The sequence below is a fragment of the Hirundo rustica genome, chromosome 13 (genome assembly GCF_015227805.2).
Source record: "Hirundo rustica isolate bHirRus1 chromosome 13, bHirRus1.pri.v3, whole genome shotgun sequence".
NCBI classification, from domain to species: domain Eukaryota; kingdom Metazoa; phylum Chordata; class Aves; order Passeriformes; family Hirundinidae; genus Hirundo; species Hirundo rustica.
The window spans coordinates 18,856,347-18,883,430 of NC_053462.1; the positions used below are offsets into that span (position 1 = coordinate 18,856,347).

The 27,084-nt window shown below is 44.8% G+C and overlaps 1 protein-coding gene across 4 annotated transcripts in view; it reads left to right on the forward strand.

The window, feature by feature from the left end:
- The first annotated feature begins 435 nt into the window (after positions 1–435).
- The window catches only part of SMAD3 (SMAD family member 3), a 70,961-nt gene continuing 44,312 nt past the window's right edge, over positions 436–27,084 (forward strand). For 2 of the 4 annotated variants that reach the window (XM_040077099.1, XM_058422345.1), the window contains exon 1: positions 436–694. In XM_040077099.1, the coding sequence (XP_039933033.1) occupies positions 489–694 (206 nt within the window). In that variant the 5' untranslated portion in view covers positions 436–488. Of the gene's footprint in view, positions 695–23,588; positions 23,781–27,084 lie in introns of those variants that run through there. The other 2 variants (XM_040077101.2, XM_040077100.2) reach the window with 2 other exon arrangements.

Below are 27,084 nucleotides of genomic sequence, written 5' to 3' on the forward strand. Positions count from 1 at the left end.
GTGGGCCCCGCGGAGCGCGATCCCCCTCAGGGAGCCGGGGCCTCCGCGGGCGGCGATGGAGGCGCGGAGTTCCCGGCGGGCCGGCCGCCTCCCCGCCCTCCTTCCATCCTCCCTCCCTCCCTCCCTCGGCGGCGTGTTTGGGAGGGAAGGAGGGGGTGGAAGCCGGGCCGGGGCGGCCAGCAGGCAATTTGCATGAGAGACAGACTGGGAATGAGCTGGAGTGGGCGCCTCTCCGCGCACACAGAGCGGGGCAGGAGGGGGAGGAGGAGGGAGCTGCCGCCGCCGGGGAGAGGCGGCGAACTCCGGGCAAAGTTTGGAGCCGCGGGCCCGCGGCGCTGAGGCAGCGGCGGGGCGGGGAGCGGCCGGGCCGGGCCGGGCAGGGCCGCCCGGGCCGCGCGGTGTGAGGCGGCGGCGGCGGCGGCGGGGCGAGCGCGGCGGGCGGCGGGCAGAGCTCGGAGCCGGCGGCGGGCGCTGCCGGCGCAGCCAGCATGTCCTCCATCCTGCCCTTCACTCCTCCCATCGTCAAGCGGCTCCTGGGCTGGAAGAAAGGCGAGCAGAACGGGCAGGAGGAGAAATGGTGCGAGAAGGCGGTGAAGAGCCTGGTGAAGAAGCTGAAGAAGACGGGGCAGCTGGACGAGCTGGAGAAGGCGATCACCACGCAGAACATCAACACCAAGTGCATCACCATCCCCAGGTACCGGGGTGCGGAGGGCGCGGCTGCCGGGGCCCTGCGGGGTGCGGGGGAGCAGCGGGACCCCGAGGGACCCCCGGGGACCCCCGAGCTCCGGCACGGCCGGGACAGGGCTCGTTTTGCGTCCGGCCCTGCCGCACTCGGTGCGGTGTTGGTCCTCTCTGCCTGCCCCTTACCGAGTTAACAAAAACCCCGTAAGTGGCTGCAGAACTGAACCACTCTCTAGTAACGAGAGAGAAAACGTAGTAGAGAAAATATGCCTCGAGCCGAGATTATAAAAAAGAAAAAAAAAAAAAGTTGGAAGCGGTGCGGATCAGTTCCACTCACTGAGGGTTACTCTCGTTGTCAGAAGTTTCAGCGTGTTCTCAAGTGCTGCTGCATTAAGATTTTCTTGCGATTAATGCGTCAGGAAAACGGTTTTGTTTGGGTTGTTTGGCTTCTTCCATATTCCCCCTCTGAAGGGGTGATTTAGAGCCCTGCTCTGCTGATGTTTTCGAATTACTTTTTAAATCGGGAATGCAAATGGCAGAGCTGAAGGAGGGTTGTTTGGAGTGCAAAAAAAAAAAAAATACCCCACACGTGTGAGGGTGATTATAACTGATTTTTTTTCCTCTATTCTTTGAATGAACATAGATTTTATTTTTAGTCTCCGGTCCGAACTCGATCCATAGGGCTATCATAAATCATAAAAGACGTGTATAAAACGATCGCATCTAAGAATAATATTCCAAGTAACTTTCAAATGGCTGCCCACAACTGGTGTTTTATTGCTGCAGATTGTTGATTTCTGTGAGCTCAGCCAGATGACTGCTGGGTCTGTTCCTGATTGTTGTTTGAGAGTACTTTTTTTTTTTTAATTATTTTTTTTTAAGCAAAGGCCGAAGTTCATCCCAAATATTTGAATGCTGCATAATTGTGTGCTTCTGCGTGAGAAGATATCTGTGTGTGTGTGTGTATTCATGCTTCTCTCTGGCACAAACAAATGTATGCTTTCTTGGTTGTCAGAATGATTTAATATGCAGGAGCTGATACAAAGCAGCATCTGTTGCATGAAAAAGTGAAGCAAGTAGCTTAGAAATGTGGATGTTTGGAGCTCCTAAAATTTTCTTCCAACAACTGTAGTGGGGTTTTTTTTAAAGGGAAAATAAAGCCTCCTTATCTTTTTTGGTGCTGAATGACTGTGGCTAGGATTTTGGCCAGTAATGCAAATGAGAGCTCTCAGCCTTTGTTAGAGTTGCTCCGGCTTCTACTTGAAGCAGAAATCATAAACCTGTAGAGCCACCATGCAATATGAATGCCTCAAAACCTGTATTTTTAAAATTCTTGGTAAGCAGCGTGCTTTCCACCTAGGTAATTCCGTGTTTAAAACACTTCCCTGAAATATTTACCATTTCAAAATAAGAAAATTGCTGGAGCAGCCCTGCTGCTGTGACCTGGGTATTGTGTCTGGCTGATGCTGACCCGTTAGGGAGCAGAGCATGGAGTCCCGTGGAACTTCTGTGACTCCTAACAAGGTGGTTTAGATAAGGAAGGATTTGATATTTTATGATTTGAAGGAGAAAAGGACTTGGGCCCAAACATAATGCTTTATTAAAAAAAAAAAAAAAAAAAAAGTTTCAAAATAGATAACAACACGAACAGATACCACAAGTCATGAATGTTCCCACCTTCAGAGATTGTCCTGGCTGTTCCTACTGAACGTCTGTTCCTCCTCTGTTAAAGAAAATCTGTGCAGAAATTAAAACCTTTCATGTTAATTTCTGACACTGAGCTTGGCTCATGCAGATCTTAAAGCTCGGTATGGGGGAGGCATCAGCCTGTTTTGGTGGCTGGTATAATGCCTTATACCTTGGCATTAGTTTTTAAACACGACTTCCTACGTGCTTTTATTATTGTTTAGAGGTGAGCACGGTTATGTTTTCTGTGCTGAGATGGTGATATCTGTGTGTCAGAGGTTGGGGAATGGTGTGGGAACATGGAACAATCTCTGAAGTCAGTGCAGAGCTGCAGCTCTGACCAGGCCCTTGTGACTTTAAAAGCTGTGCCTTTTCCTCTGGGCTGCACTGCTTGTCCTAATGTATCTGTGAATCTGATTACTGTATCATCTGAAATTAGTGTTTGCAAGACGATTTTAGTGTGGTTTTAGTTTCTTGTTTATTTTTTTTTTAATTTAATAATTTTTACATATGTCATTTTACTATTTACTTGGATAATATGTTGGGGAGGGGGGGAAAAGCATCATTAAGGATTAGCTCATGTTGTGCATTGTCTGTAATGCATCAGTAGACTGAATTACAGTGGAGCCATGCCAGTGATGACTCCGGCCCAGCAGGAGCAGAGTAAGTCCAAAATTAGCTATTGTATCCATGAGACGGAGCAAATTTACGTGGAAAAGGGCTCGAGCTTTGCAGAAACATTGCTTTTGGGAATGAGGGCTACACAGCAAATTCCTGGACTGATCAGGTGGGGTCGTTTGAAGAAAGGAGAGGAAAAAAAATACTTGTTTTGTTGTAGGGCTAAGGAATTAGAATAACAAATGTATTCCTGCTGTCGTGTTTATCTGCTGGGATCTGGAAGCATGTACTACATGCTATCTCCTGACAGGTTAGTAAAGAGGGATTCGTTTATTTGCTTGTGTGTTTGCTCAGCATGTGATGCTTCTCCAAGGGCTCCATTTCTGAGGTGGTGTGACGGCACCCCAGGTTTTCTGTTGGGAGAACCTGTGGCAGACAGCAAAAGGCTGCAGAGGCCTTCAAGGATTTCAGTGCGACTTTTCTGGCAAGAAGGATTTTTCCTTCATGTTTTTACAAGAGGAGGAAGTAATTTCTACCTGAAAAACTCTCCTCAGACCATCTGATGGTTTCTCGTGGTGCTGGTGCTGCACAGGACGGCTCATTTAGAGGATCTTCCTTCCCTCCTCTGGGCACAGCTGCCAAAGCCCATCCTGCCCCAGCAGGACCTTTCTTTAAACCTCTGTGCCCTGAGCTGGTGGCCCTTGGCGTCAGAGCTGACCTAGTGAGTCCTGGGTGTCCCTGGCAGAAAGGTTTTTTTCATCCTGTATTGGGTGATAAAGTTGAGAACACACATTCTTCTGCCCATTAAAATGCATCCTTTGTCACAGTTGCATTGTCTTGAAAGCCCAGCTTTCAGGATGAGCATTTTTATCACTTTTCAGACCAACCTGAGGACAAGGGTGCCATTAACACCTACCCAGCACAGCCAGCTGGGTGTTTGCTCTGTGAGCGAGCGAAGATCTCCAGCTGCTCGCAGAATTTTGGGATTTTTGGTGGCCCAATTCTCTTTGGAGACCCAGAAATGTGGTAAAAATGGCATCTACATCTGACATTCATACAAACCTGCAAAAACCTGAGTTTCTCACACTGTTCTGAGCAGAAGAGCACAGGTTTTGTGCACCTGAGAAAGCAGCAGCATTTGCCCTGGAAATTTAAGTGTGATGAGTATTCAACTCAACGTTTTTAGGGTCTGATCTGCAGAAACCAACCCACTTGACGTGTACTCAGTAATTTCTAAAAGCTGTGCAGTATCTATAGTCTTGCTATATGAGATAGTAAATGCTTTGTTTCAAGAGCTTTACTGGTGCTACACACACAGAGACATAAATCTCCTGGCATTTTGTAATATATTTTCATATGCACATTTTTCTTTTGAACTCATTACTGTATTTATTTGTTTTGGTATCACCAGTGGTTTTAGGGGAGCCAGGATTCCTGTATGTAAGGAACACCTTCTTTTAAGTGGAGTGGGTTTTTTTGAGGTTGGGGTTTGTTTTTTTGTTGTTGTTTTTGTTTTTGTTTTTGTTTTTTTTTAATTTAGAAAACAGTTTTGAAGAGAGGTGGGTGTTATTTCTTGTGGAACTCATCTGATAAGGGTAGAATGTACCAATTGAAATGGAAACACGGGACATTTGCTTTTTAAAAGCCACTGAACAAGGTGTTCCTTAAACGATTTACATTTCGGTGGGGAAAACCTGGGGATAATTCACAAGGAACATAATGCATAAGGATATTAAAGAGGGAACAAAAGTATTTCAGGAGCATCTTGGGTGTGAGCACAACTGCTGTTGTGTTGGGAGTTGACCACACAATATCTACAGGATTGGATCCTAGGTTTGAGGTGATAGCAGGAAAATAGGAAAACTGTGGGGATGTTAAGTGGCAGAGGCTGTCTGCAAGACCCTGAAGGATGTCGTGGTTTCCCATCATGGTGTGATTTTGGGGTCATTGGATATGCTCCTTGTGAGTCCCTTCCAGCTCGGGATATTCTCTGGTTCCATGCTCTTCTTTTGGGAGTGCTGCCCATCTGATTGCAGTAACAAGCACAGGAGCAGTCGCAGTTCTGTGTGTCCACGCGCAAGTTTATACATCCTTCAGTGCCAATTTCAAATGACCTTGTTTTCAGTTTTGTGTCCCCGAGTGTGAGGAGCTTTAATATTTCATGGCCCCATCTGGGGATGCCTGCAGGGGCAAAGCCCTGCTGTGGAGGGATGGTTACAGCCCAGTCCCTGTGTGCAAACCCCTCTGGCTGCCATCACCTGCTCAGCTCCATCCTGCTGGGGATTTTCCTGCTGCGAACCCGTGTCAGTGACCTCTGTCCTGCCCGAGCTTTATGGGCAGGTTTTACAGCCCTGCTCCAACCTTTGTGCTGCTGCAGTGCCCTCATCAGCTGTGGCGCCCAGGGCTGCTCTCTGTGGGACTTTGCAGGGCAGTCTGAAGGTGAAGATACAGAGAGCGTGCATGAGCCTGGGCCTGACAGAGCTCCAGGAGTGTTTGGGCAACGCTCTTGGACATGGTGTGAGGCTCTTGGGGATGGTCCTGTGCAGGGCCAGGAGTTGGACTCAGTGATCCTTGTGGGTCCCCTCCAACTCAGCTTTTTCTGTGTGATTCCGTGACTTTCTGCCTGCAGTCCTGCTTGTCCATCAGTGCCTTTCTCATCTCCCCAGAGGTCCAGCCTCCCTCTCTGAGCACAGGTTTCTGCTCTTTGCAGCCCCTCCAGCTTTTTCTCCCTCCTCTTGCACTTATTCCTGCGTCTTACATCAGCCTGGGTATTGTGTGTGGAGTTGTATTCCACACGATGCCATTCCCAAAAACAAAGCACTGCTGTCAGGCTGGAGCAACAATGTTGGTACGAGCAGTTAGGGAGCGACTACGCACTTGGTTATTGTGGCAGAGACAAGGAGCTGGGAGAGGAGGGAGGCTGGGGAGGAGTTGTGGTTCCTCCCCTCAAAAGATCGCTGCTGGCATAGCACAGCAGCCCTTTATTAAGGTGTCTCCTCAGTGTTGTAATTTCTCATGCAGTTACTACAATTCAAACCCTTTTGCCTATTTATTTATTTATCTATATTTATTTATCTATTTTACCTGAGTTGTGCAGGCCAGCTCACACTTTGCATTAAAACCAGTGTTAAAACTCCTTCTGTCTTGAGGAACAACTAGGAATGTTTATCCAGGACACTGAGGGGCTAACAGGAAAAGTTGGATTTTACCATTTGTTAAGATGCTTTCAGATATTCCTATCTCTGCCTTTCATTCTTCTGCACTTTCTCAAGAGACTCAAAGAGTTAAAATAGCTTTTGAAGGGACTCATGATGTTCTCATTATATTGTGTAGTAAGTGTTGAATCTGTGTGAAATAAAATGTTTAAAATGGTTGCTTAACTTTCATAGTATTAGGAAAAGACTCTGAATATTGCAGTCATTTAAATATAATGAGAAATAAATGCAAAAAATTGATGAAATAAAGAAATACACACTGTACTGGACTATCGCATCAGGGTTCCAATTAAAAGGAGTTCTTCTAATAAATATTGGTTTAATAATGTAAATTTGTGATTGCTATATTATTACAACAAAAATAAAATTAACAAGATTTAATGGACTGAGCAGCCATTAATTTTCACTTGTTAATTTATTAGGAACTTCTAATGCTGTTAGATGCACAGCAATGCCATTATCCTGCGTGAACTACTTGATGAAATAAATAGGGCCAACAAGTGCTTGAATTAAATTGAAATCAGTTCTTATTCCCAAATTATCTCTTGCTGTTGTTTGGGTTATATTTTTATTATTACTATGTTTTAGCTTTCCTCTACTGACTGCAATTAAATTTTCAGGGATGGCGTGCAGCACTCCTCCAGCCAGGCTTATGAATAGTCCTGATGATTAACTTTGGTCCTTGTCTGCCTTGATGCGTTTGTAAAAAGCCCTTTTCCAGTCCCGTGCTGATGGGCAGGGAGGACCAGGGATGGAGGCACCAGGATCGAGGTGAATGAAGCCAGGGCCGAGGTTTTGTCCAGACCCTGCAGTTCCCCGGGGTGACTCCACCAGGGCCGGCGGATGTTTGCTAATTCCTTTTGGAATTGGTGATAATTGGGCTCTTGGCAACGTTAACACAACTTTGTGTAGCTGAGGAGCCAGTAGTGTGTGGATTGTTGCAGTAATGCTGCTTTTAAAGGTGTTTTGAAACCGTTCAGACCTGATGGTCGTCATTTGCTGGCATCTCCTTGCCCTCAGAGTGGTGGGACTTGCCCTTAGGGAAGTTTGATTACTCCAGGTGCTGCGGCTCTGTAGAAACAATACAAAGCCAGAGCTCTTTTTTTCCATCTTAAAGACTCGGCTCCTCAGAGTACACAAATGTGAGTGGGAATAAACTATTCCTGCATAGCAGCTCTATTAAAAACCCAACCAATTAAAGCCAAGGGTAACCCTTATCTTCACAAGAGCCCAGCCAGGTGAGAAATAACACCCCGCTTTTTAAAGGGTCACCCAGGGATCATCTGAGCTCCAGCAGGAAATCTTTGTTAGCTAAGGAAACCTAAGGTGTTGAAGCGACAGCGTTCCAGACATCCAGATTTGTTCTTTCAGCAGCAAGGGAGGTTTTGGTGTGTGCTGCAGAGACTTCTGACAGTAGCAGCTGCTGCTGCTGTGGAAAACATGAGTTATATCTCTCACTGGTGAGCCTCACGAAAGAATGTACTTAAAACTCCAGTAAAACCTACCTGTGAGAAATGTAACCTGTGTGAGTGAGTCGAGGAAAGGTGAAGAGGTGATCCCGATAAATTTGGTACGTCACAAGAAATACCTTCACGGCTCACTTGCTGTTCAGCACTGGCTTACGAGGGCAAGCAGGGGACACGTTTCACGTGGTGCAGCTGTGTTCTGTGTGTGCCCAAATTGTCCTGGAGCACCTGCGCAGGTGGCCTGGGTGCCTGACCCTGTGACAGGACCATCTGCTTTTCCAGCCCCGCAGGAATACGGATCAGCTTATGGAAAAGGAGGGTGTGAATCCTGGAGAGAGGATTGCAGTGGGTGATCTGTCAAGAGATTGATCATCTCCTTGGGATTCTTGCTTTCTCCAGGGCTCTCAGGGTGAAAATATTGGGTGAACCCTCCTTAGCTCTCTTTATAATTTGCAGTTGAGAATTTCAGTAATTTTTCCTTACAAATTGCGTCATAGGAAAGGTCGGAGTTTCTCTCTGAAATGGTGACGTTCATCAACCTTAACTCGATCTCTTTTTTAAAAAGGAAGTCAAAACAGAAATTTCCTCCTTTGTGGTGAAGCTGCAGCCAGCAGTGGTTGAATGATGGATGCTGACACTGACTCTCCTTTTTCAGAACAAAAGAGGAGAAACTTCGTCCTTCCTGTTTTAGTTGCTTGAACACGAAAAGAGAAATGCACCTACTCTTTGCACGTGTAGAACAGTTAAGGTTCACAAAAATACTGGGCTGAGAGGAAGATATCTGTGGCATGTGAGAATGCCTCTGTTTCTGTGTTGAATGTGTGACTGTTGTTGCTTTATCTACTTAACAGAATTCTTTTTTCCCCAAATTTCCTTTCCCTCCATTAACTGGAATTTTAGTGTTGCTGCGTGGGAAGACAAAGACCCAACTACAAGAACCTTTAATTTTGTTATTCTGAGGAAGACCAGATGTGGGGTTTTTCATAGGGATACGAAGTCTATGGTTTCCATACATATGGAACTGTAGAAAAGGTCTTTATTATTTGTTGGACAAATTGTTGTTCCCCTGGACTCAAGATGCAGAGCCAGTTTGTAGCACATGTGTAACAAGCGGTATCTGAAAAATTCTCTTCAGTGTTTAAAAAGCACTCAGTCTAAATGAAAGGCTAATAAGCAGCAGGAGGCTTTCCCCATTCTTTTTGTGTTTGTGTAGTTACCTGGATTTCAGTAAATTTACTTCCAATATACAGTCTGTGAAGGGAGAGTCAGGCCAGCACAGAAAAACAGTGAACTGAAAACAGGGGGGAGGTGTTTGTAGATTGAGTATTGTCCACTTTTCTCTTTTAAATTCAGGGTTTTGTTGGCTTCTGTGGGTTCTTTGCAGGATTTGAAGCCTGCCCAGCAGAGCCTGTGAGACCTGGGGGCTCCAGCCCCAGGAAGACTGGACTTGTCAGGCCTGGGCTGGAAATCTGGCAGGAGGCCAGGCAGGGTTTAGCTGGAAGCTTGAAAATGATACTTCTCTGCAGAACATTTGATTTTCAGAGGAGTTCACTCATGTTTCAGTGAGGGGTTGCTGGTGGGCATTGGTGTAGCCGGGCAGAGTCCCTCCACATTTGTAGCTGAGGTACCTCTGGAGTGGGTGGCCCTGTGCCTGGGCAGAAGGCAGCATTGGGCTGTGCTGTATTTGTTTTTTTCCCCTTTTTAAACCATTTTAACCAGCTTTCAAACCAGTGGCGAAGCCCTTATTCCAATGTGCCCCTGCCCCACAGCTGTGCAAGCTCAGGAAGCAGACATGTTTTCTAGATAAACCCCCCACAATTACAGGCCTTGAACTCAGGAGAGCACAAGGTCTGCTAACGACATCTGTCCTTGCTTTCCCAGCAATCAGCAGGATAAAGAGTCTGGAAGAGTTGTTGATGTTGGCCTGGAACCTTCAAGCAGAACTCCAGTGGGCACTGGAGATGCTGGATTAATGACCGTGGAAGAGTTTTACAGGCTTGGGATGGGCAGACTTAGAGATGATTTGGTTATTCTTTCTCCATATCTGCTTCTTAGGCCCAAATCACCTGACTTACTCAGTATAAGCTTCACCATCAGTCAGATCTCTCCTATTGGCCTGTTTCATGACACTGTTTTCTGTTCAAAATTACCTTTTTTTTTTTTTTTTATGGCCAGTTTTTGCACAAGAATGGTAGAAAAGTGCAAACCAGAAGATGTGAAACCACTGTGATAGAACGAAGCTTTACGCAGCAAAATGGCAAATTTTAAAGAGCAGATAATCACTGTCCACTTATTGGAGCTGACACAACTTTCTAGCTGGTTTCTGTTGCCAATGAAAGTCTGCTGGCGTTCTGCAAACTGAGTTGAGCTTTGCTCTGAATTAGATGCCATAAATAACTCGTGTGTAGGTAGGCAGCTGATCATCGAAGCTTTTCCCCAAGCCTGGTTTTGTTTGTTTGGGAGAACTACAAGCTGAAAGTTCAGGTATAGAATTGCAATTGCATCCTTGTTTTTCCCAGTCATAACTGAATAAAGATGGGTTTTCAGCTGTGGATTGCTGCATAATGAATGCACATTGTGGTTAGGGAAGACTGAAAATATCAGGGTTTGTTCCACGCCATGTAACTGTGAGCAAAACATTGCACCCTGCTTGTGCCATAACTACCTCCCAAATGGAGTCTTTGCCTCTCAGGGAATTTAATTACAGCTGGGAAAGCTCTTAAAAACCCAGGATTTTAAAAGCCTGTTGCAAACCTCATTACCTTGCTGCTTTAAAAAGCTTTCTGCTGCTGCCCAGCATCTCATTTGTACTAAGAAAGCAATTTTGATTTTTGTTGGAAACTCTCTTTGAAAATATGTTAGTGCTACGTCAGTGAGAATATTAGAATTCCACAGATGTTTAGTGGTAAACCTTGGCTGGGTTTGCCTAATATTTATCTATTCATCTCTGTAGCAGTGCCTCCTGTACACATGGAATATTTTGACTGGTTGATACACATCATACCACAGAGTTCTGCTCCTGAGCTCCAGTCTGAGGTCTGTTAGCACAAGTCCAGGGGAAACTCTATACGTGTAGCCTCATGTTCTCACTTAAGTAATGTTCTATAGCCATGTGTGAATTTAATGCCATCCAAATACAGGATGGTAAATGAAAGAAGTGTGTCTGTTGCCGGTGGACTTTTACAACCATGACCTGCAGCAAAACCATTTGGAAAAAATGTAATTTCTGTAGCTATAGCTGTGTCTTTTTACTGAATATTTTGGCAGCCTCTGAGTGTTGAGCGCTGACATCTCTTTCCTTCAAAGCTCCTTTGCATTGAAGACTTGTGGGGAATTGTTCTGAAAGAGATGACTGAAAACCAATAGCTGGCCATCTGGCTGGAAACAACATTATTAATTAAACGTTCTCTTTTAAATCATTTACAAGTTTGAAATAAATGCTCTTTTCAAAGCTACTGAAGCAAGATGAATCTGAAGCCTTGCTGTGGGAAACAGAGTATTTAATGTATCTCCTCACTAAAATTAAGGATGGAGAAATAACATCTGAGATCGGGGTTACTTAGATAAGCTGAGTGCAAAACAGCCTCTGGATTTTTTTCCCTGTGTGTTTTACATGGTTACTTTCCTTGAAGGAGAGCAATTAAGCTCCAATGCTGGCAGCTACTCCCATTTAAAAATAATAATAATAAATCTTTACTATACAATATTCATTGAGTCCTCTTAAAGACCTTTTCATTATGTGCTTTTGAAGGGGGAGCATTTGTGGCCTCTCATTTTCTATCTGAGTTCTCATCTTAAATCCTTTATAGCAGAAGGATTTTCCCCTCTTTTGCTGGTGGGGAGAGTGATGTCCTGAGAATGGGGTTGATTTACCTCAGGGTAATGGGGGCAAAGGACACCTTGGTGCAGACATCCTAAGGCCTGCTGCAGTTTTTCATTTCCAGAATTCAAGTGGCATCTTCCTGTGCTCTGGATGGAAAACAGGAATCAGTTCAAAAGCTGCTCTCTCGGTGTTACCCCAGTAATTTGTAGCATGGGGATTTTATACCAGTAAAATTAATTTTCAGTTAAATAGAGGAAGAAGCCTCTAGCATTTTAGAATTGTGTGGATTGGAAGAGACCTTCCAAGCTCATCTTGTCCAGCTCCCTGGATGTCCAGGGGCATATTTTACTGAGGTTACTCAAAGCACACTCCGGCCTCCCTTGAAACACTTCCCCTGGTGGGGCATTCACAGCAGCTTCTCCACACAAAAGAAGTAAGAAAATGCTGAGGAGACACCTCAAGAGATGCTATTTTATTTTCTGTCCTTATTTCCCAGACTTAGGATGAGCATGGAGCCTTTCTGCCGTGATTTTTTTCAGTGCATTCAGGGTCCCAGCAGTTCTTTTTGGAGTGTCTGAGTGACCCAAGAACCAGCTTTATTTCAAACCTACCCAGATTGCAGTTCCTGGTGGCTGCATGTGGGAAATTTATATTATTAGGATATTTTAAGAACAGAGTAGCCATTTGGATGGATAGAAATCCATGAAGAGAGCACCCTTAAATAGGGTTGAAAGAATAGTTCCATGTATAAATCCCCTCTGTTTCCTCCCTTTGCTTCTCCATTTGTTCTCTGACGGGGTTTATGGTGTAAAACGAAGTTGGTGCTGGACAAAAATGAACCCATGGAGCCTGTGGGGGTCTTGGAAATGCTGGCCTGAAATGGGGTCCTGTGAGTCCCCGCTTTGCATGCCAGGCTCTGCTGGTTTGAAGGGTCTCTTGGGGGAGCTGCTTCTAAACAGGAATAAAAATAGCCATTGGAGCCTTCTGATTTTAGAAAGAAAGAAAAGCATTTATTGGATTATGATTGGCTGATGACTTTGAAGCTGGAGACAGTTTTATATTACAGAGCTTCTCACTCTGTATTCTCTCAGTTCCTGTTCCCCCCACTCCCCTTTTCTTTTTCCTCTTTTCTTGCTTTCTATTTTTAGGATGGCATTTCAGAGTTTCTGCTCTACTGCCAGACCAGCTATTCCAGAAGAAAGAGGAAAGGTGGGAGGTAGAGCTAATGAGTGCTGTTAGTAATTTGCCTTTTGAGTTTGTGTTCAAAGTTTATATGTTTCCAATTTATCTGATGGTCAAGGAAAGATCTGTTTGTGCTTGAAGCCATTGATCATGCACATTTGACAATCTCTTCAGTAAAAAGGGAAGAGCAGGAAGTTTACGACTGGAGAGAGGCCATTAGAAGTTTGTGGACAGTTTTATATTTTGTTGTATCTGTATGTGTATATTTAGGTTTTTTAAAATATATATGTAAAAAAATAATATCCCATGGGATTAGCTTCAAGTGGAACATAGTATTTAATCAATCATTCTATGGAAGAAAAAGAAAGTATTGTAACTTCATTTAAAAAATGTTAATGGTCTATTTCCATTGGAGCAAACCCCTTGTTCAGTGTTACATATGCCCACATAAATAAAATAATGGGATAATGGTTTTCCAGTCAGCTCTAATGCTGATCAGAGTTGCTTTAAGGGCATAAAAGCAGGGAGAGGGAATTTTCAGGAGTACCCTGGTGGCTCTGGATGTGCCATTCCTTCCCCCTCCTGGGAAGGGCCCTGAGCTGCAGCTGCCCAGAGGCTCTTGGCTCATTTGTGCCTTTGTGACTTATGTTCTCCTCTGTGTGCTTTTCTTTGTTTATTTGTTTGGGGGTTGGGATGTGGGTTTTTTTTGTTTAAATATTATTTTTCTCCCTTGTGCTGTGGCTGAGAACCTTAAACAACAGGGAAAGATGGTTATTGGGAGGGCAAGGAGGGGAACAAAAATGTTCTTTGTTTTGAAAGCAAAGGGCGTTACTCAGTGGGAATGTGTAAAACAATCCAGCCACAGGTTCTGGGTTTGAAGCCTGGCTGGGGGGTGATTTTTGTTATTAGTTCAGTAAGTCACATTTTTCACCTGTGTGAGTTTGGGGCCGTCATTTTTGCACGTGCAGAGCAGCTCTGAATTTACATCAACTCTGCAAGAGGAACTGGGGAAGCGCAGAAGCTTTGGGCGCACTTCTGCTTTAGGATCACCTCTTGATTTTACAAATCCTATCACATTTAATTTTTAATTTTGCTTTGCAGTCCCTGTGCTGCTTGGAGCTCTGAAGGATATTTTTCTAGGCCCATCTGAGGGTTGAGTGTTGTCAAAAGGTGGCCAAAAGTTGGTCCAGTGTAACTGCACATGTAATGTATTGCTATAAATTAAATAACCCAGGAATTATTTTTGGAAGGCAAGGATTATTTCAAAACACAGCTCATAGCTTTTCTACCAGTGATTCAATAACTTATTCCTGTTGGTTAAAAATTACGCCTCACGTTGAATTGGAGGCAGTGCCAGCTTGTAGGATATTTTTAATTTAATTTTTATTTTTTTCAGCAAGTGAGGTCGTTGCTCCAAGGTGCTTACCCCCTTTAGAATAAACATGTTTTAGAACAAACAGGAGACAAACAAGTCTTGTGCTTCACAGAAGCTGGTCCAGTTTGTTTTATGGCTATCAGGGGCCCTGAGGAGTGCTGCCTAATCTGAAGTTGGCAGTCCTTTGGGGATTCCGTGTACAGCCTTGCCCATAGGATAACCTTTCTCCAGTTTAGTTTTCTGGTGTTATCTCCTGGCACAAAAGAGTGGAGGAGAGAGCCGGTCAAGTGTTTAAATGAAAATTTGTCTATATTTATATCTCCTGCAGTGGTTTTCAGGCCTGAAGAAGGTGACTGAGGAAACCACGAGCGTGTGTGCTGTGCAGCAGCTCGCAGGGGTGAAACTGCTCCTGGGGGTGTCTTTTGGGAGGTTTTAAATGAAGTTCTTCCCAGGCTGAGGAAGCAAAAAGAGCCACTGTGAATGTGTGCAGTGGGCTGGCAGATGCAGCTTGGTGTAGCAAGGGGCATTATGTTGGTGGAAGTTGAGATAACAATAACCCCTGCTTTTATTTGTCAATACTTTTTTATCTTTTACTTTAAACCCAAATATTTTCTTCATATGCCAATAAACGGCAGAGTGGAATTGGACCAAGCAGCCATCGCTGGCTGTGCCGCTGAGTTGTTTGGAAGCCAAACTGATCGTAACAGAAATGACAGCTCTGAATCGTCTGATTTCCACGCACTTTTATACTGTCATATCTCCACATATTGTGATAATGATGCATCAGTAACATAATTTTATTTCTGGTTTCCACTTCAATGAGTGTAGCTCCTGCTACCTTACAAACCACTGCAGGAATGTTACTCTCTGGTGAACCACTTGTCTTTGAAGAGCGTGACTGTGCTGAAGGGGTTTGTTTTCTCACATCCCACGCCAGGGACTGGCAGTTTCCTGTCACCATCGCTACCAGGGATTGTTCAATACAAGGTTGTGGCTTCGGCAGCAAATCGGTTTGTGATGATTTCATGGTGAATAGGCACCTAACCGCATGCAAAAGGCGCTGCAGTTGGCCATTTGGGGGCTGTGCTGAAGGTGACAAGCGCTGAAGATGCAAACTCAGATGCCTTTTGATGTCCCCTTCAAAGAAAACGCTAAATGCTGTTTATTGTGTGAGGTGAGTGGCCCGTCAGTGGCCATGTCCTTTAATGAAGAACTTGAGCTCTTACATTATCCTTAGTCTGGCACTTTTACCGAGTGTTGAAAGCGTTCCTGTGCTGGAGCAAGGTGTTACAACAAAGTCAAATGTGGGTGCAAGACTGCCTGGGTGTAGGCAGGGATTTGGCATCGTGTGGAACGTGAGGAGCTGAGTGACCCTTGTGCAACGAATAAATGAAATCCTGCTCCATCTCCTTAGCGAGTCTGGCTCTGCAGTCCGGGCATTCCTTGCACACAGATAAGATAATTAATTGAACAAGAAGCAACATTACCTGGCAGTTGCCTAATCTTCCTCCCCATGTGCAGTGATCTGCCATCCAGATGTGTAGGACAATGCAGATGTGAAGTGTTATAACTTTATGGCATTCTTTTAATTTACTGAAAATCAGCTGCAGCACCTCAGGTTTTGTCAGAGATGAGAATATTTCAGAATGTGGACGTGCAAATGTCAATGGCAGGAATTGTGCCTGGAGTGTACTGAAAATACACTCCTTAAAATGTTTTTCCTTTAATTTACATCAAAAGAATCTTGACTAATTTTAACATATTGTGGCCATCGGGTGGGGGTGTCCATATGCAGCTCCAGTCAATGTAGCACTACTTTCCTCATCTTTCTGCCTTCGCTGAAGCCACTCATGAAATTATTTCAGCTAAAACCTCTCATTCCCTGGAATTTGGGCTCTGCCTCTGCAATACATAAAGTGATAGATCAGCACCTAATAAAAATGGGATTATCTTTGAGCTGGAAATAAGTAGAAAGAGCCTACTGTGGAAGTGACAGGGCTTGCTTGTCATTACAGATTTAATAATAATACTTGCAGTAACTCCAGCAAGGTGAGGGTCTTCAGAGGGCTTTGTCACAAACTGCTTTTTACTCCTTGCAAGCTCTTTCGACTTTGGCTGTTCAAACTGTTCCGATGCTCTTGCCGCAGTCATGCAAATATCACAAGCTGTTCGACTTGTTCATTTCTTCTCTAGGAAATGCAGAGAGGAAAAACAGCCTGGACTTGCACCCTGGAGGGAGCTGTGCAAAGCCAGGCTAAGGATTCTGGGGGGGAGCTGTGGAGTTTTCTCTTCTTTTGTTGATGATACTTTGCTTTCTGTCATCTCTTAGCAAATAATGAATAACAGTGATGGTGTGCTGCGAGACATGAAATCTGGAAGTGTTTATTCCAGCGTGTGTGTGAAGCAGAGTCATCACCAGAGCCAAGTTTCTCATGGACCGGTCTCGTTTGTGCCTGGGGCAGGAGTTTACAGCTATCTTGGTAATAAAGGCTCAGGGCCTCTGCTATTTCTGCTTCCCAGGTTCCTTGTGCGTGGCAATTACTGTCCCTTCTGGGATCAACACCTGTCTCTAATTTCCAGCAGTAACAAAGGACTCTGCTCTATAAAACCCTCTGCTGTTTGTGTGTGGAGCACTTTGCTTTTTACAGTCCAGGCCTGGAGGACACCACAAAAGCAGATTAAAGCCAAGTGAAGCCGTTGCTGCAGTAGGCCTCAAACAAACTTTAAAAATCGTGAGGTTTTTCCTTCCTTCCCTTGGTGGTTTATTTTTGTCTTTTTTTTCTGTGGGGGAGGGAGTATGCGGTGAAGATTTACCTCTAAACTCTGAAATTTCGTTGGGGATGTTGCACTCTGTTGTTAGGGGATTTTTTTATCACCTTCCCCACCTTAAAAGCTGCTTTTTTAAAGAAGATTTCCACAAACTCAGTCCTGCAGCCCTTCCCATGGCCCCCCCTGTGTCCATGGAGAGCTGGAGGAAGCTCCTTTGCCCTGTGCAGCCTTAGGATGAGTAATAGTGGCCCCAGCACATTCACACGTGCTCCAAGTCCTGCATGTCCTGAAGAATTCTGCCGCTTGAGCCTCCTGTAAATCAGTGGAACCGATCACATGTCTGAGTTTAACCGTGTAATTCCCTTCCTGAGATCTGCAGCTGCCTGTGCCGGGCTGTGGCACTGCCTGAGCTGCTCTGTCACATCCATGTGTTTCTGAGAGCTGCTTCCCCCGCAGTAATATTGCTTCAATTTTATTTTTCACTCTTCATAGCAGACCTGTTTAACAGCAGGGTTGCTGCTTCTTTGGTCTCTAAAAGCATTTTGGACAGGACTTCTCTTAAAAGTGATTTTTCAGCTTGCAGTGACTACAGTCTGCCTTACTGAATATCTACTTACTACTTTTCTTCGGGTTTTGAAGAAAGTGGAACATCAGATAATGAGTTTTAACTCCTTGTTTCCAGTAATCCCAGCTCTCTGGACCAGCAAATGTAAAACAAAAAGAGGCATTCCGGGCCTGAGTGAGGATGTGGCTTCATGTTACAGCACTGATTTAGCCCGGTGGTAGAATACCATTAAAAGGCATAATCCCATTTCTGGATGTCTCTGAGTTTGCTGCAGTTCTGAGTCTTTTTATCTTAATGGCAACAAGACCACCCACTCTAATACCTTGTAAATGGTGCACTTTTAAATCAGAGCTTATGGGTAGGGTTTTGACCTCTATTGAAATTAGTAACCTGGACAAGTGTGTCTTTCAGAAATGCATCCTGTCTTTATTTAAAAGATACCAAGACAGAGATTCCACTATGTTGTTATTTTTTTAACAGCTAATAATCTCCTCACATTAAAAAAAAAATACAGTATTTCAGCCGCAACTGGCCCAGTGTCATCTTACAGCATTGCTTCATTTTACCTCTCTTGGCCAGACTGGGAAATCCTGCATTATTCCCTTTTTCCCCTTCAATAAACATACTTCTTACCCTGCTGGGATTCAGACCTCACTCATCATTGTCTTAATAGAAACAACGGATTGAAACTCTCATATCTTTTGTTTTAAGATGTTTTCTTTTGCCCTAAACTGTTTTTGTGGGTTTTGTTTTTACCAAGCTGTATGCAGCTGATTGCTTTACAGAAGTCTAAAAGCATTATGTTTAGAAAATTACCTTTTATCAACCAAATTTCTCCTCTAACAAGGGAATTAAATAAATTTGAGAAGATTTAAAGCTAGATTGCACCTTGATTCTGTGGGGCTCTTATCTTTTTCACTAGAAAGAAAATTTAACCTTGTGCCTGCCTGTAGAAGTCTCCCACCAGATGGTATTAAATCAGGGAATGGTGAATTTTATCTCATTATGTTTGGGTTTTTGTTTTTTTTTTTTTTTTAATGTCTTGGGTTATGTGCCCTTGTAGCTTGTGCTCTTTCAAAGGGTAAAGCTTGTGCTCTTTCCAGGAGGGTCAAGGCACTTGAGAAATTGTTGCTGATTTAGTCTAAATTTGAAGCCTGGGATTTGCCTCGCGTTGGAGAGGGATGGGATGTGGGAACGTGGGTGTCCCCATGGCCTGACACTTCTGTGGAACCCAAACTTCCCAAATTCCTCTGCAGGGGCAGCCCAGACACGACTCCAGAGGTTTCCTTCTCCCTGCCTGGAGAAGCCCTGTGATTATTTGTGGCATTTCTGATCCTGCCCTGAAATAGTTTTGGAGAGTAAGAGCTATAGAAGGAAGGTGGGCAAATCGCCCAGGGAAGTCTGATAAAAGTCTCATTAAAAAACCTCTCAGCCCCGAGGAGCAGAGCTGTGCTGGGTGATGAACTGCAGCTCACCTGTGCTATGGGTGGGAGCAGCAGTGGAGCAAGTCAGGGGTGAGATTTGAGTGTGACTCCCACAATTTCAGGAAAAACAGAAATTTAACATCGTCTCCCTTCTTTCTCATTTATCTTCGTTTTTATTTAAGATCTAGTAGGATTTTACAGTTTCAGGACGGGTGTGGGAAAGACAGATATTACCAATCCTTCAAATATTCCTTTTATGGGTAAATTCAGGACAAAACAGTCTCTTGTTTCAAGGTGCACTTAGCATTTCTGCCCTGAGGGAAGAGCAGGGTTGCAGAGCATGGAAGGCTTGCTTGGACAAGCTGCAATGAATGTTAAATAACTGTTTGGGAGCAGCGCGTGCTTTTAACTTAATAAATATACATTGTGGTAATGTTAGAGGAGACCTCAGGATTATAATTATTTGAAACATGCTTTACAAGTGCTTAGCAAAGCAAAGCAGTTTGGAGTCTCAGTGAGGAGCACACGCTCTGAGGAGATGCAAGGAGTTTTCCTTCATCCCATGTGGTTTAAGGCAGCAGAAGGCATCTGCCTGTCCTTTGACATCCAGCAAGGGCTGGAGGTGTTGCAGGAGCGCTGGGAGATGTGTTTAAATACATCACATGATGGCAGAATGATCCTCAGGTGGAGTCCAGAGTTGCTGAACACCAGCTGAGCAGTAAATTCTGCTGAACTGAGATTGGTTCCTTGATCTTCTTGTGCCAGGGAATAATCTGAAATATTCATTTGACTGATAGGTAAACTGATGAGCTTGGAAAGCTTAAAGGTCTGGGAGCAGAAGGAGGAGTTATTTAGCATTTACCTGAGTGGTTCTGAGGTCCAAAAGTAGCTCCCTGTGCATGTTATTTCAGGGTTCCACTGTTGTGAGTTTGGTAGATAAAAAGGGCTCCTACTCGGAGGTGGTTGCCGTTCTGTGGAATCTTTTATTTACTTTATTCTTGCGTTTAATCTAGTGCAGGATGAACTCTGACACTTCGGAGGCGTTAAAGCAGGCACGATTATAAACGTTGCGGTGTAAATTGTCAAAAGGTGATTAATGCTGGAAGCTGTTTATTTATTGTGATTGCGTGGACAGTGGCCAACGCAGAGCCACATTGTTCATTGTGATGCGAACCCTGGAGGCAAAGCTTGGGGCGCTTCTGTTTCTGCTCGGGGTTTCTGGGACAGAAACATGTGTGCAGCTGTAGTGTTGCACACACACAGAAAGCTGGCGGGTTTGGAAAGCTCAGCCCCAGATTTTCGGGCTGCCTGGATGGTCTCACAGTGGGGATTGACTCCACGAAAATGACGGGAGCTGAGATGCCTCTCCGGGGTCAGACTTGTTCCCCGTGTGCAGTGATGTAATTGGACTTTCTGGACTTACCACAAGCTGTAGCTTTGACCAGGCACAAAGAAATGTAGGAAACCTTCAAGCTCTGCCCAAACACTTTTTTTTTTTTTGATTAATCTGGGAAAATCTGGAAGCTGTTTAAAATGGCAAAGTGATTAATTTCCACTTCATTTCTTCAGCTCGAGTCAATACTTGGACAAGAGCTGCACCCTGGGAACCAAGCATTTAAATGCAGGCTGAGAAGAAAGGAGATTGCTCACATACCTTTTGGCTTGTTTCTGCTCAAAATAGCTCATACAAATGGAAATTGGTTCCCCACTTGCCCTGACTGGACCTGAAGTGGGCCCTGTTCTTTCTCTCTGTGTGGGGGGGCTGTCACAGCCTGTCCCTGAGTAAACCTGATGTGCATTTAATGTTTCATTTCTCTGGGGGAGATTTTAGGGTTGGCTTCTTCCTGTTCGGGGTTCCTCAGTCAGAAATCACATCCAGGGTGAAATCCACGGGCAAGGAAACGCTCCAGCACCTCTGGATTTCCTGGGTGCTCACATGCAGCAGTTGGTGGTGTCTCCAGTTGCTTTTTTCTTTCTGTGTGGGAACACATTCCCACTTTCCTCGCTGCTGCTCCTCTGTGCAGCACATGAGCCGTTTCCTGTTGGCAGCAGGAGGGACGATGTGGTTTAAAAGCAGCTCTGCCATCGCATTCCAGGGCGAAGAAACTCAGCCAGCTCCCAGCTGCCCTCCTTCCCAGGCGCTCCTCAGATCTAAGCAGGGGATGGGAGGCACAAACAGCCCATTCCCTGCCACCATCTTTCCCGGGGAAAGTGTGCCCGAGGCCGCATGAAAGGGAAGGAGGGAGGTGGGATGGGGCGGCTTGGCTCTGAGGAGCAGCCTGGGGTGAGCAGGACAATGCAGGAGTTCGCTTCCTCCTCCAGAAAATGGCCAGGCTCATCGTGTACTCCAGCAAAATTTATGGGATACTCGGATGTACAGGGGTTTTTTTTTGGGTTTTGAAAAGGAGGATCAGCTTGCAGAACTGTTAGATGTTGATGCCAGATGTATTTGGATGTGGTTTGCTTTGTTCTTAAACAATAGCCGGTTTTAAAGAAAGAGGAATATTCCTTGTGCCCATATGTCCCATTGTTTCCACCATGGGTATAATCCTGGCTACAGGGCTCAGCATTATCATGCTGAGTGACTCATACAGTGAGATATTTGTCATCCAGTTTGCGGAATCTTTGATCTCTGCCCTTCTTTGCTGATCAAATCTGGGATCTGCATCCTGTGCTGGAGTTGGGAAGCAGTTCTGAAGGAGGAAATTCCAGCGCTGCACACCTAAAAGGTGCTGGGGCTGTTAGGTGTGAGCAATTAGCTCTACTGCAGTTTTTCACGGGGCTGTGTTTTACCGGCAGGGATTTCAAAGGGAAATAATATGCAGATTAAAAAAAAAAAATCTAATGGCAGACCAACAGCATGAATGTAAAATAATAATTTTCAGAATACTGTGAAAGGAACAAAGAAATCCTCCTGGTGACACTTGCTTTTAATGTCAGCTGAGCATCTCCTTCTTCCATGAAGGTACATAAAATGCACTTTGAAAATGACACGAAGCTATCAGGAACTCATGCACCTGAGGATCATTTAGCTTTTTTTCCCTTACTTGGAATTCTCAGGTCTTAATTATTTTACCTAAGCTATTAATGAGTATCTTTGATTTCTCCCTGAAATTCTGGCCTGATGGCTGAAGATACTGCCACACGATTTCCTGGCTGTGTGACCCAAACTAGGAGTGATGGAACCATAATTGGATTAAGTGTTTTTCTTTACCGTTGGGGACATGGATAAAATTCGTGTCTTTGAGTAGTTTTGTTTTGCCTGTGGTGGTTAAAGGTCCTGGGCTGGTGGCTGTGTCACAAAGGGCTGTATAGCAGATGGCAGCCATGGAAGTGTAAATTAGCAGCAGCTGACAGTTCTGGAGAGCCATTGATTGTGCTGGGCCCATTCTGGGGCTGAAGTGCTAGATATTCCATCAATACAAGAATAGAACTTCCTTGGAATCTTTCGCTCAGTTAACCCATCACTTTCTCTGGCTGTTCTTTTATTCACCAAAATAACTTGTTGTGTGAAACCTGGATTCTAATCCATGGATGAAAACTCCTAGGCTTGACAGTAGCCAAAATTGGTATTTTTGAATTTTTTTGTCCTTCTCTCCTGGACTGTTCACATTCAGGCACACAAAGGTGAGAGGAAGGAGAGTTGGTCTAACAGTTCCTGTCGGAAGTGCCTGGGGAAATTTTGGTTCTCGCCAGGAATTTTTTGCTGACTTAGGAGTGGTGGTGACAGGTTTTGCAAAAAGTAACATCCTGTGTCCTTGGCCAAGTGAGTCCTGAATGTGATTCAAGGTTTTTCAGGGAACTAGGATTTAGCAATACAGGATTATCATATTGGCTCAGCTCCTTGGGTACCTGCTGGCATGTGAGGCATCACAGGAGCTTCCCGAAAAGATCTTGGCAAAGGTGGCAGCAAAAAAAAAAATCAAGTCTCTGGGCCTTGATACAGCACCAGCATAAGATGTTTGATTACCTCCTACAGCAAATAATAATTACAAATTTTTACATAGTTTTTGTCAATTACTGAAAATGGCAATCACATTTTTAAATGTCTTTTAGTGTTGGATTTATTGGCCTTTTTCCCTCTCAAACAATTATAAAAGTCCAATCAAATTAAAGCATAACGTGAATGGAGTAGAGCAGCAACCCCAAAGAATTTGATGCCTTCCTCAGCCTAATAAATAATTAAATGGATATGCAGACTGTGGTACAACAGTGTTTGGATGATGATGCTTTGACTGCTCCCTAGCATGGAAATGTTAACACTGGATAAAAGGAAAATACAGGACTTAAAGTCAAGAGGGATATCAGGTTTGCTGGTAAAGATCTTCAAATCCAGCTGCTGCTGCAGGTCTGGAAAATACTTTTGTGTGCAGCAAAACTTCTTAGGTATTCCCTTTTCAGCCCTGGAAGTGTGGAGGGAAGGTGGTGTGTGGAAAATCAGCATTTCCAGGTGTTCCCTTTTCAGCCCTGGCAGTGTGGAGGGAAGGTGGTGTGTGGAAAATCAGCATTTCCAGGTCCATTTTCAGCCCTGGAAGTGTGGAGGGAAGGTGCTGTGTGGAAAATCAGCATTTCCAGGTGTTCCCTTTTCAGCCCTGGGAGTGTGGAGGGAAGGTGGTATGTGGAAAATCAGCATTTCCAGGTGTTCCCTTTTCAGCCCTGGCAGTGTGGAGGGAAGGTGGTGTGTGGAAAATCAGCATTTCCAGGTGTTCCCTTTTCAGCCCTGGAAGTGTGGAGGGAAGGTGGTGTGTGGAAAATCAGCATTTCCAGGTGTTCCCTTTTCAGCCCTGGCAGTGTGGAGGGAAGGTGGTGTGTGGAAAATCAGCATTTCCAGGTCCATTTTCAGCCCTGGCAGTGTGGAGGGAAGGTGCTGTGTGGAAAATCAGCATTTCCAGGACTCTGAGGTGAGGCTTTGGTTCCCAGCTCACAGGCTGGGCTCTCCTGGCTGGAGCAAGTGGAAGTTGAGAACTGCTTCATTGGTAGGTAAAGAAGTGATTTCAAACACAACCAATTTATCTGCATATTGTTGAGGATTTTTTTGTGGCTGGATTTCATTGTTTGGAAATATTTGTGGTTTTACTGCGAGGGGAGTTCCGTGGGGGGGGGGGGGAACTGCCCCAGATTGCTTCTGCAGCTGCCGGAGGCTCCGTGAGCCTTCCCCGCTCTCAGGCCGGAGCTGCTGCTCCTTTCTGAGGATTTTTGTCGTGTTTTAGCCCGGAGCAGCTGGTGTGCTGCCCCCGGAGCCGTGTTCCGTCCTGCACTGCGAGGGGGCCTCTCTGGGGGCGATGGGCAGAGCAGGACGGAGCTGCCGGGACAGATCCCGGATCCAAAGCGGCCTCTCTGGGCTCCCATTCCCTCCGGGGTACGGGTCTGCTCCCTGCCGAGTGGAGCACTCGGTTCTGGGTGGGTCTGGCCCTTCTCTGTGTCAGGGTTGGCTTTCCTGCCCGGCTCGGTGACCACGGGTGGCATCATCTTTGGCATCACTGCGGAGCTGGATCGCCCTGCAGCTGCATCTGAGAGCTCTTCTTATTTTCAGTCTCTCGGGGTCTTGTTCCTTTATACTTTATTGCTTAGATGCACACGTATATACATATACTTACCTTTCGAAAAAATCTGATCTTTCCCCCCCCTTTTTTACTCATTTTTTCAATAAGAAAAAGGCATCAGGAGCATCTTTAAGCCGCACTTAGCAAGCAGTTAGGGTGAACGCTGAGGTGTGACCTGAGCTGCCACTGCAGCATCGATTTTTAGGGAAGGTCTCTCCCAAGCTTCAGGAGCAGCAAGAAAGCCTGGATTCAAAGCTGCTGTTACTCGGTGCCCAGGAATTTAATTTTTTCCCTTTTTACTTACTTTTTTACTAAGAAAAAGGCATCGGGAGCATCTTTAAGTCTCACTTAGTGAGCAGTTAAGGTGAACGCTGAGGTGTGACCCGAGCTGGCGCTATACAGCATCGATTCTGCACTTCGGGAAGGTCTCTCCCAAGCGTTAGGAGCAGCAAGAAAGCCTGGACTCAAAGCTGCTGTTATTCAGCGCTCAGGAATGCAGAGCCTTGCTCCAGCCGGGGTGTGGGCGGCTGTTTGGTTTGCGGTTCTTGCTGGGGGGTGGGTGATTTTTAAAAGCACTTGCTGAATTCGCGTTTGGGTGAATAATGGCTACTTTATACACAAATGATAAATGTTAGTCAGAGCCGAGCAAAAGAAGTTCCTTGTGTTGGTCACGGATTTGGCGTATCAAAAAAGGGAGAGGGGAAAGGGAAAAGAGAGAGCGAGCCCAGGGTTTCAGTGCTTCAGAAACTGCAAATTAAACAGAGCTGCATTCATGTTATGTGACATCTCTAAGCCTTTGGCTCTCTCGACTTAATGCCAGATATCTAATTTGGAAATATTTATTGTAACTGGCATATCTTTTAGGAGCCTGTCATCACGGAAAAACTGTCATCAAACTGTCCTTGCTAACTTGGTTCTGTTAAGTGACTTTTTTTTTTTGGCACTTCAGAGTCAGATGAATTTCTCCTTTCCTATGGCACATAGTGGCTGCAACAGAAAAGCTTCTAGGATCGTGGCTGGATTTATCTGCTGGGTTATTTTTGGTTTGCTTTAGTTTCGCGTGCTTTATTTTTCAATCTGGAATCAAAGATTCTGCAAAATCAGATGGCTGAAGCTCCGTTCCTAGAGTATTAAAAGTATCTCTGACAGAACACCTTGATATTTATTTTTCCCCCAAGGTGCTGTGAGGGCTCACCAGCCCCTCTCAGACTCACACTCTGCTGACCTGGTTTTTTCAGGTTACTTTAGTGCATTAATATGGAATGAGGATGGAGTTCTACATGTAAAAACTAAGATCAGGTTAGGCACAGAACTTGTTTGAGGATTGAATTTTATTTTCCAGCTGACTTTGGTTTTTAAACACTCTATTTGCTTATTGTTGATTTGCTGTTATTTCTCCTTTAAAGAAAGCAAAGCTCAGTGCTCCACGCCTGGCTGGGGTTGATCCCAGTGCCTGGGTCACTGAGATGCTTCCTCTGGATCCAATATTTTTGCTTTTTTGCTGCTCTCAGCCAGGTGCCCAGAATTCCCAGCTGTAATACCTGCCTTAACTTGGTGTTAGATCCCAAAAGAAGCATCTCAGGGTGTAGAATCCAGTAACAGGCTTTGTCTTTGGGGAAAAAACCCCAAAAAACAACAAAATCCAAACTACATCAGTGCAGCAGCTCCCAGAAAGGCACAAAGAGGTTTAGGAGGGTAGAGATGATGTTGATTTGAAACAGATCCTTGCAAATCTTTGCTGGTCTGGTTGGTTCCTCTCTGCCCCAACAGTGAGACTTGTTTAAAGCTGGGCTCGGCTTGACTTATTTTAAATTATGTGTCAAATACCGAGCCTCAGACCCAAAGGGAACCAGTTCAGGACCCTCTGGATGAGGCTGAAGCAAAGGGAACCAGTTCAGGACCCTCTGGATGAGGCTGAAGCAAAGGGAACCAGTTCAGGACCCTCTGGATGAAGCTGAGCACTGACTCCTTGCTCTGCTAAACATCCTGGCACAAGTGGAGTAGAGAAATCCCAGTTCCACTGAAAGGAACAGGATTCCTGCTCTTGACTTCTGTGCAGCAACGGCGGAGGGTCGCTGAGGCAAGTTTTTAATTAATTTTTGTGGAGGGGGGGGGGGGGGAATCCACAAATATTTCCCTGGTTTCTGAGAGATGAAAAGGGGCCTGCCTATCGCTTTTAACGTCAGTGATGTTAATAATGCACAGCCACAAAAAGGAAATTAAACTTTAAGAACCATGTTAAAATAACACCGAGAATTTGACTATAGCCCACAGAGGCAAGAAAGTTCAAAGGGAAGAGTGAACTTTATCTGACCCTGACGTGCCTAGGAATTGCAACACAGTTTCTATGTAATATTTTCCAATTTTTAGAGAGGCTTTAGCAGAGCAGGAAGAGGAAGGTTACTGGCACCCTATTTAAAATTGATGTTGTTCCCTGTGTAGTTAGTACAACGCTGGGGAAAAAGGGCTTTAAAATCATTATTTTATGCATCCAAGCTCTGAAATTAATTTATGTGTGCGTATTTAGATGATACCTATCAGAAAAGTAAAAATATCCTTAAACTTACATGTTTTCTGTTTGCCTTCACCCCCCCCCCCCCCCCCCCCCCCCCCCCCCCCCCGGGAATGTGTATGAGCAAAGTATCTTCCCTCTGGAGGTTAATACTATGTTGTTCCTCTAAACTTTTAGACTTTTAAGCTGTAAATCATTTCATTGATCTATGTTTCTTATTAAACA